The 12,952-nt window shown below is 48.8% G+C and overlaps 1 protein-coding gene across 8 annotated transcripts in view; it reads left to right on the top strand.

The window, feature by feature from the left end:
• LOC138179010 (uncharacterized protein CG43867) overlaps positions 1–12,952 on the top strand; it is a 98,753-nt gene that overhangs the window by 11,357 nt on the left and 74,444 nt on the right. For all 8 annotated transcript variants that reach the window (XM_069111412.1, XM_069111408.1, XM_069111405.1 and 5 more), the window contains exon 2: positions 237–1,452. In XM_069111412.1, the coding sequence (XP_068967513.1) occupies positions 481–1,452 (972 nt within the window). In that variant the 5' untranslated portion in view covers positions 237–480. The remainder of the gene's footprint in view (positions 1–236; positions 1,453–12,952) is intronic.

Consider the following 12,952-nt stretch of genomic DNA (forward strand, 5'->3'; position numbering starts at 1 on the left):
GATCGAGGGGAACGTAAGACGCGGTTAGACGAATATTTCTGCTGGCAGCTGGGGAGGCAAAGATCGCGATGACATGGTAAATAACGGCGTATTACAGTAGCGGCGTAGCACGCGAGAGCTTGACGCGAGGTTAAGGTAGCCGGAAGAGCGGCTGTCTAAACGCGTGACGCGCGTACACAGTCTCGCGATCCCACGATTGGCCATGTCAGTGTCAGTTGGCGGTTTGGATGTTGCAGGTCGCAGTATAGCCGCGAGGATGTGAGCAAGGATGCACGCAGGAGTGCGTGAGATCATCGTGATCGCCGGAAGATGGCCGCGACGCCCGTTCCGACGCGCGTATCAACGTGATCCCTCGAGGCAAGCAGGGAACGCGAGGGACCGGCCACGCCGTCCAGCGATGCACTGAGGCCTCGACAGCGGTGTCTCGAGTATCGAGGAGGATACGCAAGTCAGCTAAGACAAACACGGAGCCAAAACACGATGGAGGAGGTGCGAGGTTCCCCGGCACGACGTCTCTCGCAGATCCTCGACCCGATCGCGCGGCTTGCCACCGATTTTGGCTCGAATTCGGCCCCCTGCAGTCCCAGACTAGGCGTACGAGGTCACGAGGCGAGCAGTGGCAGTATCGTTCAAACTGGGCCAGCAGCAGCCGAGGTCACGGCACGTAGACAGCAAGTCGGTCCGGAATCGAGTCGAGGCGGCGGCTTGCCGCCAACCGGAGCGGAGAGTCCTCGACTCTGGCCAAGGCAATTTCGTCAGGCGCCAGCCCCACCGCCGCGACCCAGACACGCGAACAACGCGAACAACAATCACGCGGCGGCGATCGCCGCCTCTGGAAGCCTTCCGGCACCGGTCCACGCCAGGGACTCGCCTTACGTCAACGTACCGAACTTGCTCTTCCAAAAGGATAACAAGGGATTCGTAGAGACGGCGAGAAGCGCCGGTTACGTCGAGCTCCGGGACACCAAGCCAAAGTGTAGCCCGTACGATTTCACATCAGAGTCGAGCGGCCACGTAGAGTACACGGACAAGCGAACGTTCGCCGCGCAGACTGACTTCGACGGCTCTTCTAGTTGCTACGACGCCAACGATCTAGCCGCGTTTGCAAGAGCTAGGTCGAACTTCGATCCTGGACCGGCGCCACGTGGCGGACACTTTGACCGAGCGTATTCGTTCTCCGGCAGGCAGCCAGAGCAGACGGGCAGGATCTTTACGGAGAATCGACTGTACGTGGAGCAAAGAAACGCCGTGGCTGCGGCAGCCGGTGCTAGTTCGGACGCGAAGAAGGAGAAGCTCGAGAGCAGACCCGCTTACGGCGCGTCCAAGAGTTTCGATGGATACTCGAGCGCGGTGGAGGAGCTTAATTGGCAGGAGATGTGCCTCGAGTTGCAACTCGAACTGCACAGAAGCAGAAGTCAGGCCACCAGGGTGCGAGACATGCTTCGCGAGAAGGTGAGTCTGTTTACTTTGATCTTTAACTCTTTGCTCGTTTCTTTCCTCGTTCATCCGCTTTCCACCGGATTCGTTCGAGAAACTTCAGCTGGTCAGCCGCGGAGCACGTATCTCCAGAGCCGCTGGAAATTTACTCGGTTACGATCGACTGCGATGTTTAACGCGTCAAAGAAATCGTATTATTCCAACGAAGATTAAGGAAATTACAGAGGTTGATCGTGGAAAGTGCAGCCGATGAGATGGCTTACCTCCGAGCCTCCCGAACCATATTTTCTAGCGAGTCCGCGGGGACCAATCGCGACAAACGGTCCGTGACTAAACCAATAAGCGATCCCGTTCCGTGCCGACGGCGTCACGGCCTCTGCCCGATAACTATTCTCCGTTTTCCGCGTTGTCTCGACCATCGAACGGCCTGCATTTTCGCGAAACCATCCGTTCCTCCGGAATTCTATCCACTTCCCGATAGATTATGCCTTCTAAAAGAAGGAACAGAAGACGTTAGGTTAATTTAAAATACGTAAGTTGATACGATGAATTGAGAGATTCGGGAAAACATCAAAGAAGCGCTGTCGTATATTATCGATCAATCAATTCCTGGGGAAATACCTTCTGCTCTGTCCAATTCCTATCGAATACTTGTCAAGCAGTTCGTACAGTTGGTCGATTACATCGGCAAGCGTGAACGAGGCTTTAGATCGTTCGCCAGACGCGCGTAGGTCGCGATTCGGATCGAAAACGACGTCGAACCGGTCCTCGTTACGATCCTGGAACAATTTATACCGTTCACGAGCGGGTTTTATCCGACGCCCGACATACGTCAAATGAATTACAGGAGGGTGAACCGGTCGGCGGAGGGGCAAAATGCCGCTTAGGTACATACGTCTTTAGTATGCATGGTCACGCGTCACGATTTAACGCGACCACCCTAGATAAGGCACATAGCCGCCGCTATGGAGAGCCAGAGAGAATGGTCTCTTTGCTCTCTGAAAACCCCTCGTGCCTCTTAAACGGAATTGAATTACTTACTGGACGAGGAGACTACGCAGCCACAGCTTAAATCGTTGTTTTCCACGCTGCCGTTGCTTGTCGAAAAATCACGCCAACTTTTCACTAAAATATCGCCAGTCACCGATATTTCTTCATCTACTTCTTTGTCCTTGATCTTCTACCTTGTCATTCTTAAAATACATAAAAGCTATAGAGTAACAAAAATAGCTTGGAATTTATGGATAAGACCTTGGAAATTGAACTTTGGATAGAAATAGGGCAGACAGAATATTTTCAAGAGGATTTAAATACTTCGTAATCGATACGGACGACTGGATATCGTTCGATTGTAATAGCTTTGTAAAACGCACTATCGTTTCCTTTAGATACGAATAACAGATACACAGTTTGGAAAGTAGCGTCGTGTGTCTTGCGCGTACTGCTTTATTCTATCGATTTTGTTGCTTTTAAGAAATTAATTAACGTCGATAGTATTTCCATTTCAATATCTTAATTCCTTGATATGAATTCTTGACTTGAGGATGATAAATCTTATCACAAACACGTACGCTAAATCGTATTAATTATTAAATTCTTTACTCGAAACGTTCATGGAGTAACGTTCGCACTTAACTTGGAGAAGTCGTAAAATCAGCTGACGGGACGACGAGCAAGCTACGACCATGGCTCCTTATCGCTTTTGTATCACGCCTCCGAGCTGAAGCCCGTTACGCGTTGCTTGCATCACTGCCGGATCGTTGTCCTGATTGACGTAACGTTTGTTTACAGCGCGGCTGGCTCGCGGCGAGATTGCAGATTACGCTCGCGCGGAACTTCAAGTTCGTTTCACTGCATCCCACGTTTTCGCCTTTCTCTCCTTTTTACGGCTTTTCGTCCCAAGCTTTGCCCAAGGTTCCCTCGCTGTTTCAATTAGATACGGTTTTATTACGAGTCACGAAATCACGAAATCTAACGATTTATCTAACAATCTGCTACACTATTCCGTACGTATCCTGCTTCGCTTTCAAACTCTTCTTCGATCGTTTAGTTTAACTAGTTCATATCGAGTGTGAAATTGTTGGAACATGGATGTTGCGAATTCTCGACTAAAGAGCAACCGGTCAGATCAAACCGATCGGTCGATATCGCGTACCTCGAATGAATTAATGCTCAAGGTGGAGCAGGTTTAATAGATCGAGTGTCAGAGTAATCTAGCACTGTATTTGCACTTGTATAAAAGTAAAGTGTGAAGTTATGAACACGGTGGTGGTAAGATCTTGCTGGGAGTGAAGTATTTCACCCGTATGGTACGATGTCTGATGATAAACTGTCCTCCTACGTTGCTGATTCTCCCTACCAGCCGTTGGGATTCGTCTGTCCATCGTGCCCTTCCGGCTGGTCCTTTCCCGGGGTTCGTTACCTGACCTCGGAGTCATTAGGTTTACAGCTCGGGGAGGACACGTAATTCGGAATTTCCTAAAGAAGGGAATGAGCCTGTCCGTGCCGTACACGGACGGTCACTCAAAATTCCGAACAATGGATGCTAATACTTGCCACCTTTATACTTGCTAATTTATACATACGTAAAAGACTGTCACGCTCTGATTCATCAGAGATTGAACATATGAGCAGAGCAGCAGATCGACTGTGTCGCGTAATTACGTTAGAATATAGAAAGATTATACGAAAGAAACCTGGAAATCCATTCAAAACAACAGAGTTCCGACTATCTCCGACGAAGCATAGTTCGCCGTAGGGTAGTAAGTAGTTTCGTTCCGTGGTATACCAGACGAATAATCCCTTAGTCCAATCGATAAATAGCTCTGTTTAATTGGATTCCCACCGTTCTAACAAGCAGAAGTTACAGCGAGCTTGTAATCCGCGTCTCGGCCGCGGAAATCCTTCGGTTCCTCTATGGCCCCGCGAATCCCCGTTCGCAATGTTCGCGTTCGAATCAACGGGGGCGGCGCGCGTATATGCGGAATAGTTTCTTAGAAATTGCTCACGTGCTCCGAGAGTTGACCTTTCGTCGCGTGACAAGAGCCTACACTACGTTCCGCGTTCACGGTCGCGCCACGGAAATAGTTCAACCATACCAGTAGGGTGGAAAAGGCGGTAGAGGTGGAGGACACGGAGGAAGATAGCGGGCCGCAAGCCGTCAACTATCCGCGTATCGCGCTCTTTAAAGCCTTCTCAAAGGGCACTAACGAGTTACGGCCTCGTAAAAAAATTAACGGCACTCGGCCGCTTCCGGTGCGATACGATTTCCCCGCGAGTTGAAAGCCTTTCCGCCGCTGACGGTCGTGGCACCCATAAAGAGCAGAAAAAATATACGCGCCGGAGGACACGAGATAGCTAGGGCCTCGCGGAAATTCGCGCGACGCAAGAATCTCGTCGTCGAACCTCGGTTTCCCACGAGTAGAATTTTTCCCCGGCTTTTCCGCTTCTTCCATTCTCGACATTTTCAGCAAAGCGGCGTCGAACAGTCGCTCGGCTGAGCGTTAATGCAGACAAACTGCGGCCGAGAAAGGGTGAGGACGTGCGCGTGTGTTGTCAGAGGGTGGAGCGAGAGGGAACGTGAAACGTTGACGAGAATTCGGCGAGCCGCGCTCAGTCGGAAATTATACGGCCGCCTCCGCGCGAACCCGCCATATTTCGACGTTTTTGCCAGACTGTCCCTCGCGTTCCGCCCTTCTTCCGGCTACGGTTTTAGTTCCACCCCCGAAAACATCCAGTTAAACGGGGAATCGGTAAATATCGCGACGTGCATCGGACGCGTTCGTACGTGTCGGTGAACGTGGTTTTCGTCGCCTCTTCCATCCTCCCGTTTTCTCTTTTTCGCTGTGTTTTTCATCCTTCGTTCTGATTCCTGGCGAAACGCTGCAATCGACGTATGTATGCTGCTAATGAATATCGATTCGGTGTAGATGCACGAGCGTAGACAAGGCAAGGTATGAATTTTATAAAAAAGACAGAGGCATAAAAGGTCGTGGTATAAGGTTTATTACTTTTGATGAATAAATTACAGAGACAATCTTCCCAGAGACGGATACGCTGTGACTCTAGCCGTGAGTCCGAAATGGTTGGTAGTTGTCTGCGAAATATTAAAGCCGTGGAGCATTATGCTACGTGGAAAATACGGCGCCGTTGAATCGCACGATGAAGCTGATATAATCTTCGGACGAACGTTTCCAGGCGAAGTTCCACGCGATGGCTATTTCTTCCCTTGTGCGCGCGTATCTCTGGCGCTTCTTTAAAAGCGTCGCTCTAGAGAGATTCGGGCCGAGTGTCAGTTTCGCCGAGAGCTGGAACGAGCCTTCTCTCAGTCTTCGTTAGAATTTCTAATTTATACACCGCCCGTCATTACGCGATATTTCGTCTTACGCTCGCGATCCTTCGAAAAGAGGTCCGCTATTTACCCAACTGGTATATTTCTTTCCCGAGAGATTTTGCCCTGGATCTCCTTTGTCTACCTTCGTTCGTACTTCTTATTATTGTCTCGCGCCACATCGCGGCATCGTCTCTCCGTTTTGTCATCTTTGTTTCCACGAGAGGCGTTCCCATTTCCGCGACTATGTACTGTGAAACTGTACGGTGTCAGTTGCGGATTCACGAATAACACGCCTAACATCCGAGTTTCGGAACTGTGTCACGTCCGTGTACATGCTCTGTAGAAATGCTCCCTCGAGCTAATAATTCAGACCGGTTGTTCCTATCGATTCAATTAATCTTGCTCGGCGCAACTATTGGGATTTAGTCAGTTGCACGGCGTGATACATCGCGTCAAACACCAAACAAGACATCCATCACTGGAACAAATACGGGAACACCAGCGGTTCGATTCTTGTTTGCCTTACTCTCTGTTCTATCTACCGATCAACCTGAAAAACCATGCTAGTCACACTTAGAAATCCTTGCACTTACGACTTAACGCGTCACCGATTTTCCATTGTCGGTATCGTTAAAAAGGTTAATTTGCGCGGCGATGTACGCCACAGAGACGGTAGGAAACGACGCCTGTCTAACTGGCGACACCTCGTTATCCAGACGACGATGACAGGCCGAACCAGGACGCGCCTAAGCAAATATCGCCGCGTTGGTATACGCGAGTGCACACAGGTAGCCAGGAATATATTGTTCAGGCGTCCTATTAATATTGCATTCCATCGGAACGGCGTGCACAGCGGCGCGTTCCACATACATATATAAAGGTCCGTATCAATATTGATTCGACGGCGACGGCGTGAATGGAGGCTCTCGTGCAAACAGACGAGCCTTCCGCCGCGCAGATTTCAAAAGGCTGCCTTCCTCGATGGCTTCAGCTGGAGGGAGGGCTGAACCTCCTTTTCGAACGTTTTCAGACCTATTTACGGATGAAACGGATGTTAACTTGGCGCCTCGCTCCTCTCTGTCACCGGGAGCGGAAAGGATATTGAAGGCTGAGCGACTACTCAGAGCCTTCTGATTGAGCGTTCGTCGTGCCTTCCTACGCTTTCAGGGAATATTGAAAATTGGAGACTCCTCCGCGAGTATCTTTATCTCTTTTCTCGCTTTTGTCGATGCTTCCATTGGCGCACGCCTCTTTTTTTTCTCGTTTCCGTTTCAATCGAGAGAATACAGAGAATCGTATCGAATCGTGGATTCGTATTTAGTTGATGTTTAGAGAATAGACGAATGAACGGAGCGTGGAACACGATCGTCGCTTTCCATAGATTTATTCTCCGAAGGCTTCGCGAAATCGGGAACGCGAGCGGCGAGGCAACGAGGCTAATGAAATTATTCACATCGTGCGATACTTGTGATAACTAATTCGCGCGGACGTACGCGTGCCCGAAATGAGTTTTGGGATTTAGCGATGATTCTTCGCAAACGTAACGACCCGTTTTGTGTATTCCCCGACACTTTCGATGTTTGCATTCGCCAACCCATTGAATTGGCGTCGCGCGACGCGAATAAAATTGCCCTCTGGAATTAGGGTGGAATCCGCGTGCGAATCGTCCGCTCGACGTACCTCCGGTGACCACAACTTTTCATTAAAATCGTCGTTGACGCGGTCGTGTAAAACTGCGAGAGTGCACGATGCAATATTTATTCATTCTCTTACGAATAGCCGACCACTGAAATACCGTCTTCTTCTTTTTCCAAAAAGCCGAATAACACACGAAAACGAATGGTTTTACGTAACGATGAACGTCACCGGGAAATTATCGTTGGTTTCGTGACCAGAGCCAATGGTGCGAATTTCAATGTCAAACTGGTCGACAAACGAAGGGAAATAATTGCGTGACTGGAACGAATTCCTCGCAATATTCGAAGACGACCCGCTTTAATATCGATCACGCCGACCGCGTTTTTCCTCTTTTCCTTTTTATCGTTTCACGCCACCCCTTCTGCGTTCCTCTTCCACTGCCCTCGAGAACATTCTCCCGGTGAATCCTGGCTCGTTGGAGCTACACGAGGTGACTTATCGATGCCCGTTTGCGTTCCACTAGCATTATGCAACAGAATCGGAGCGGGTATAAAGAGTAAGAGGGAAACGGAGAGAACCCGCGCCGGCTGTGGCACTCTATTGATACAGATGATGGCCTTGTATATACCTAATGCTCGTGGGACCTATACGACTCAGCCACCCGTTACATTACCGTGAAATATTTGCCATTATCTTGATTTGTATACCTACCGAGTGTCCCCACATCGTGTCCATCAGTTCGTTGATTCGCTCGCGCTCCATTCATTAATGTTTCATCGTAATGGATCGGTCGATTATCTTGCGCGCGATCAGTCACGTCACTTTCGGTTTCACCGAGTAACACGTGCGCGATTCTTCGTCCCGTTGCAACCACAAACGATTAGCCATCCGTAATTCGTCACGATTTTGTCGCGTCGATCCTCGTACCTCGGTTCTTACGAGGTTTCAAGGTAAATCAGTTGTTCGGGCAAACTCGCGTATAAGGTTTCGCGGGGCTAAGAATCGACTTGCTTTTCGAAAAGTCGTAGCACGCGAACTTTATTATCCTTCGAAGGGGAAGTTTGTCGTGGTGGGGTGAATAGATCGACGAAAGTCTGCTCGTGGTCTGGTGGTCTCTTTGAAAGCTGTTTGATACTGGTCGAAGTCTATGGCGAACAAACGTCGCGAAAGTTCCGGGCAACGTTTATCGGTTCCCTTCGGCTCATTTTCTTCCGCCGCTCTTTGTTTCCTGTTTCGTGTCGGCTTAGACTCCGGCATGTCAGGGCAATACGCCAAAGACGCGCCGACCGAACGAGACTGCGGAGTAGGGTGTCTCTAATTGGCCCCATCTAAGAGAGGTCGTCTCAAAGAGAGAACTTCTCCGTTTCCGCGTGTTCCATCCCGTCGTTGGCTGCACACTGCACACGCGTACGCTTCTCCACACGGTGGACAACGAAGCACGGTGGTACGCTCGTCGCTAGTACGAAACGAGACGACGAAGAGATACAGGTATACCTAGATAGCTAGAGAAGAGACCGTGAAACGACTCGTTTTCTAGTCGCGCAGAGAGGCGTGTATCTGGCTCGTTTTCAAAAGCCGACGTCCTTTATCTCGTTCCGTTTCATTTCCGGCACCGCATGGCGAACCAGCGATATTTATCAGGACGCAAATTTTCCAAATTAATATTGGCGACAGCCCGTTAAAATTCTACGTGGTACCCGGTTATTTTCGACCACCGTCGCTAGTGGTGTTTGTTTTTAAGCGGACCGTCTCGGGGATGTTTCTGATTCGGCTCCTTCGCTTTGACGAAGATTTCTCTTTGAACAAGAAAGACGATCCGCGAAACGACATGATATGAGTCGAGAATTAAGCTGCTTTACAATTAAATTTATAGTACGATCCGAATTTTCACACTTTCCTGTCTTCTATATTTCGCGTCTCCATCGTGACCGTCCGAATTTTCCGCGACGAATGCACCGGTTGCTAATCAAAGCGGGGTGAACGGAAAACATCGTTAAAAGTGCCATAGATACAGAGGTTGGTAATTTTCGCATTGATGTTGTACGAGCTGTATCGTACGACGAGGCTTCGCACTCGTTACAACCACGGCCTCCCATACGTTATATATATTTTTCCAAGTTTCCGTGCCTTGTGTCCCTCTGTGCTTGTCAAGAGTCTCTCTTTCTCTTTGAGGCAGGCAGGAAGAGCGACTCGACTCGGTTCCTTTCGTGGCACGGAACCCTCAAAAGTCCCTCGGCCCTCTCGTCGCGGCCACTCCGACGATAGAGGGACGAGAGCCACGCATACACACGTACGTGCACAAGGTGTCTCGTTTTAATCCACTGCGGTGTGTGTCTGCCGAGAAAAGCGGCCTGGAAAATTGCTTTCTTGAGTAGTGTGGGTTTCTTTGAAAGGTACTAAAGCCGGTGCTTTAAACAGTTTGCAGCTTTCTTAGAATATTCCTGCATCTTTGTTAACAGCACCTTGCCATCTTCATCGACCATATTAGACGATATTTCACGATACCTTTGATTCTTCTGATTTTACCGCGAATTAAAATGCGAATGATATCTTATGGGTTGGAAATTGTCAGACACCTCGTATATAGAAATACACGTGGTATTCGGAGGGAAGAAACAGTAGGGTAAGAGAAGTAAGATGGAAAATTACAATCTGCGAACTCCTCGTTGTAACCGACGACTACGTCGGATTGCATGGCACCAGGAACCCGGACATCGTGTCCAATTAGTAGCCAAGGCAGCGGGAAACTTTAACGAAATTCGAGTTCGGAGAACTCGCGTCTCAATTAAAACTTCGCGTCCCACGACACGAGATCGTTGTACGGCGTTGAATCGGTCTGCGACCATTCCGGGGGCACCCAACTCGAACTTCGTCTCGATTTTTAGATCCGCATCATGCTTCGAGTCATCGCCACTTTTAGCGCGTTTCTCTTGAAATAATCGGCACGGTCCGTGCCAAATTTCCCTTTATACGAATTAAGAAATCGTCGAATTATTCTCAGTCGGTTATTTGCAAACACCCTGGTGAAAGTTGTAAGCGTGGGAGTTTTAGCTACTTTTTAATATCGTCGAACGTTGCCAAAATACACCTCGAGCTTCTAAGTTGTAATTCTCTTGTTTCCATAACTTTGCAACGTTATAGGCTAGGCGGTCAGAATTTATGCGCGAGTGGTTGCAGTTTGATCTCGATATGCGTAACATATTCTGTTCTCTTCGCCGATAGTGAGAATTCGTGTGCTCTGTGTCGATTCGTCCGTCGATCATACTGCGAGGAGCATGGATCTGTTAATCCTTTGATCTTCCTTGTCGCACGTTTGTATGGAGTAATACGAATCACGTTATTCTTTGCTAATTATAAAATGAAATTATTATTCCTAATTTTTCCTTTGCGTAAAGTTCCTGATTTACCGTGACCACCATCGACGAGTTAATGTACCTTTTCTTTTTAGAAAAGAAACGTGAACCAATTTCCATGGTAGACATCGACCAAGAAGAATAGCGTTGTAAATTCACGTATCAATTCAGGCTGTTCGACTTTAGATCTCTTTAGTGGTAGCAAGAGAAAGTGTTGGCGCGTGACGCGTTTAATATTGCCACGTAACTTATCAATGCAAATGAGCCGTGCCGTTAATGCCGGTTACACGAGCGTAGTAAACATTACCGTTTATCTTTACGCGTCGCTCAATCCGTCCTCTTAAAGCCAACAAGAGATACGAGCGGTGTGCATTATCGCGGAACACCTTGCGCGTGTCGTCTCCGCGTGTGTTACTCCACTTGGAATGAGAAACGAGCGTGCGCCAGCGGTTCGATCTCTGGTCTTGTCTCGGAGATGACGAGGATGAGTTGGCCTCGAGATGACTGGAATCGAACTGGATCCGATAATCGAGCGGCTTTGCGTGTCATCGCAAAGAGTACGACAGGACACGGAAGAAGCGCGAATATCAAACCGAATACCGCGGCTCGTTGTATATTCTGGTTTATGTATATTTTTACATCGGAATCGTCTGTCTCGAAAGCTCGTGTTTCATAGTTGCGCATATATTTTCTTTTATTTTCTAGAGCTTTCGAGGAATTTGCGAAACGCCGAGAATTCTCTGAATAAATCGAATAAAGGAGAACGGTCAGAGACATCGCAGACGTTTTCGCGTAGAATTCGTCGGGTTGTTGCTCCGTTTTTCTGTAGAGTCTGTTCTTGCAACTTTCGGCGCTTCTTCACGAAAGGGATTTGCTCACGATCGAAGCAGAATTTTGTCCCTCTTGTTCACGAGGCCAGCGCGACATTTTAAAATACTTCGTAGCCGTCTTTTTCCTTTTTCATCATCCCTTTTTCCTGCTGGCGGTTTCTCCGTAGCCGTGGTCGAGGACACGGTCGGAAGTCCGCCGAATTCGATCCTTTATTTGCGGAGCACCACGCGAAACGGAGAAAGAAGGAGCCTGGAGCTCGTTCGCTTCCCAACACGACTTCTCGATTCTCTCGCGTCTGCACGGTCAGTGTGGGTACGTGCGTGTGTCGGAGCCGGCGCCACGACGCCGGTCGTCTTGTCTGCCGAGAAAAGTTCCACACCAATAAGCGACCGCGTCTGAATAAATCTCGTCTCGCTCGAACTGGACCACCCTCTGACTTTTTCACGCTGCACGCCACTGTATCGGTAAAACGTGCAGACTTCGTATCGATTTGGAATAGATCTCTCCTTGTTTTTCTCTCCTACTCTTGATCTTTCTTCATCTACGAGTCATCTAACTTTTAGCAACTGTAAAAAAAGATTGTTCCATGTTGCGTAGCGAGTCAAATGGTCGTTCGTAAAGAAGAAACGGCGGAGAACACGGGGGATGGGTGGTGCGGTAAAAATTCTCGGTATAGGCTCGTAAAGACGAAAGCTTTGCGGTTCTAGTAAATACGAATTAAGGGTGGTAACGCGCGCGGCGAAACGAGCTCGCGCCAAGACTTTGCAAGTCGAAAAACTTCCGATGCAGCATCGTCTTTCACGAGTCTCGAATCTTCTCCGCTCCTTAGGCAGTCGTCCATTTTTATTACGAGCTCGTTCCGGTCTCGCGACCATTTACCGGCATCTTGACTCTTTTGATTATCAGCAGTTTAGGAGGAAGGTGGCCGGGTTTTCAGTTTTTAGAAACAACCGTACGTTTTCGCAATTATACGTACGTGTGCCAGAATCTTTTCAAAAGGTCCGAGATTAAAGCGTTGTTGTTGGTTCAGACATGTTCCACAGGGAATGATCAAAGCTCCAACGTGCTTCCTCTCCGCGTTTCTTCCGGATCCTGTTTGACGAGGGTCCCTTTTGCCCCAGATCACACATCCGTCTGTACTTCATCTCGACAAACAGACGTTGCTTTAACCCGTGTACGTGTGTCCTGCTTTGCAGCTTGTACTTCGTACTTCAATTACTGTTCCTACGTCAACGGCTGCTCCCCAGCGGTGTAACCAGACGGCGAAATTTGCAATTTCAACCGGCTTGTTTAAAGGAAAATCGTTGTCGAGAAATAGTAGGACCCAGCTTTTGCCAGTTCCAAAGTAATGTTGTATACT

Source organism: Bombus flavifrons, chromosome 4, assembly GCF_040668555.2.
Source record: "Bombus flavifrons isolate JBK064 chromosome 4, iyBomFlav1_principal, whole genome shotgun sequence".
NCBI lineage: Eukaryota > Metazoa > Arthropoda > Insecta > Hymenoptera > Apidae > Bombus > Bombus flavifrons.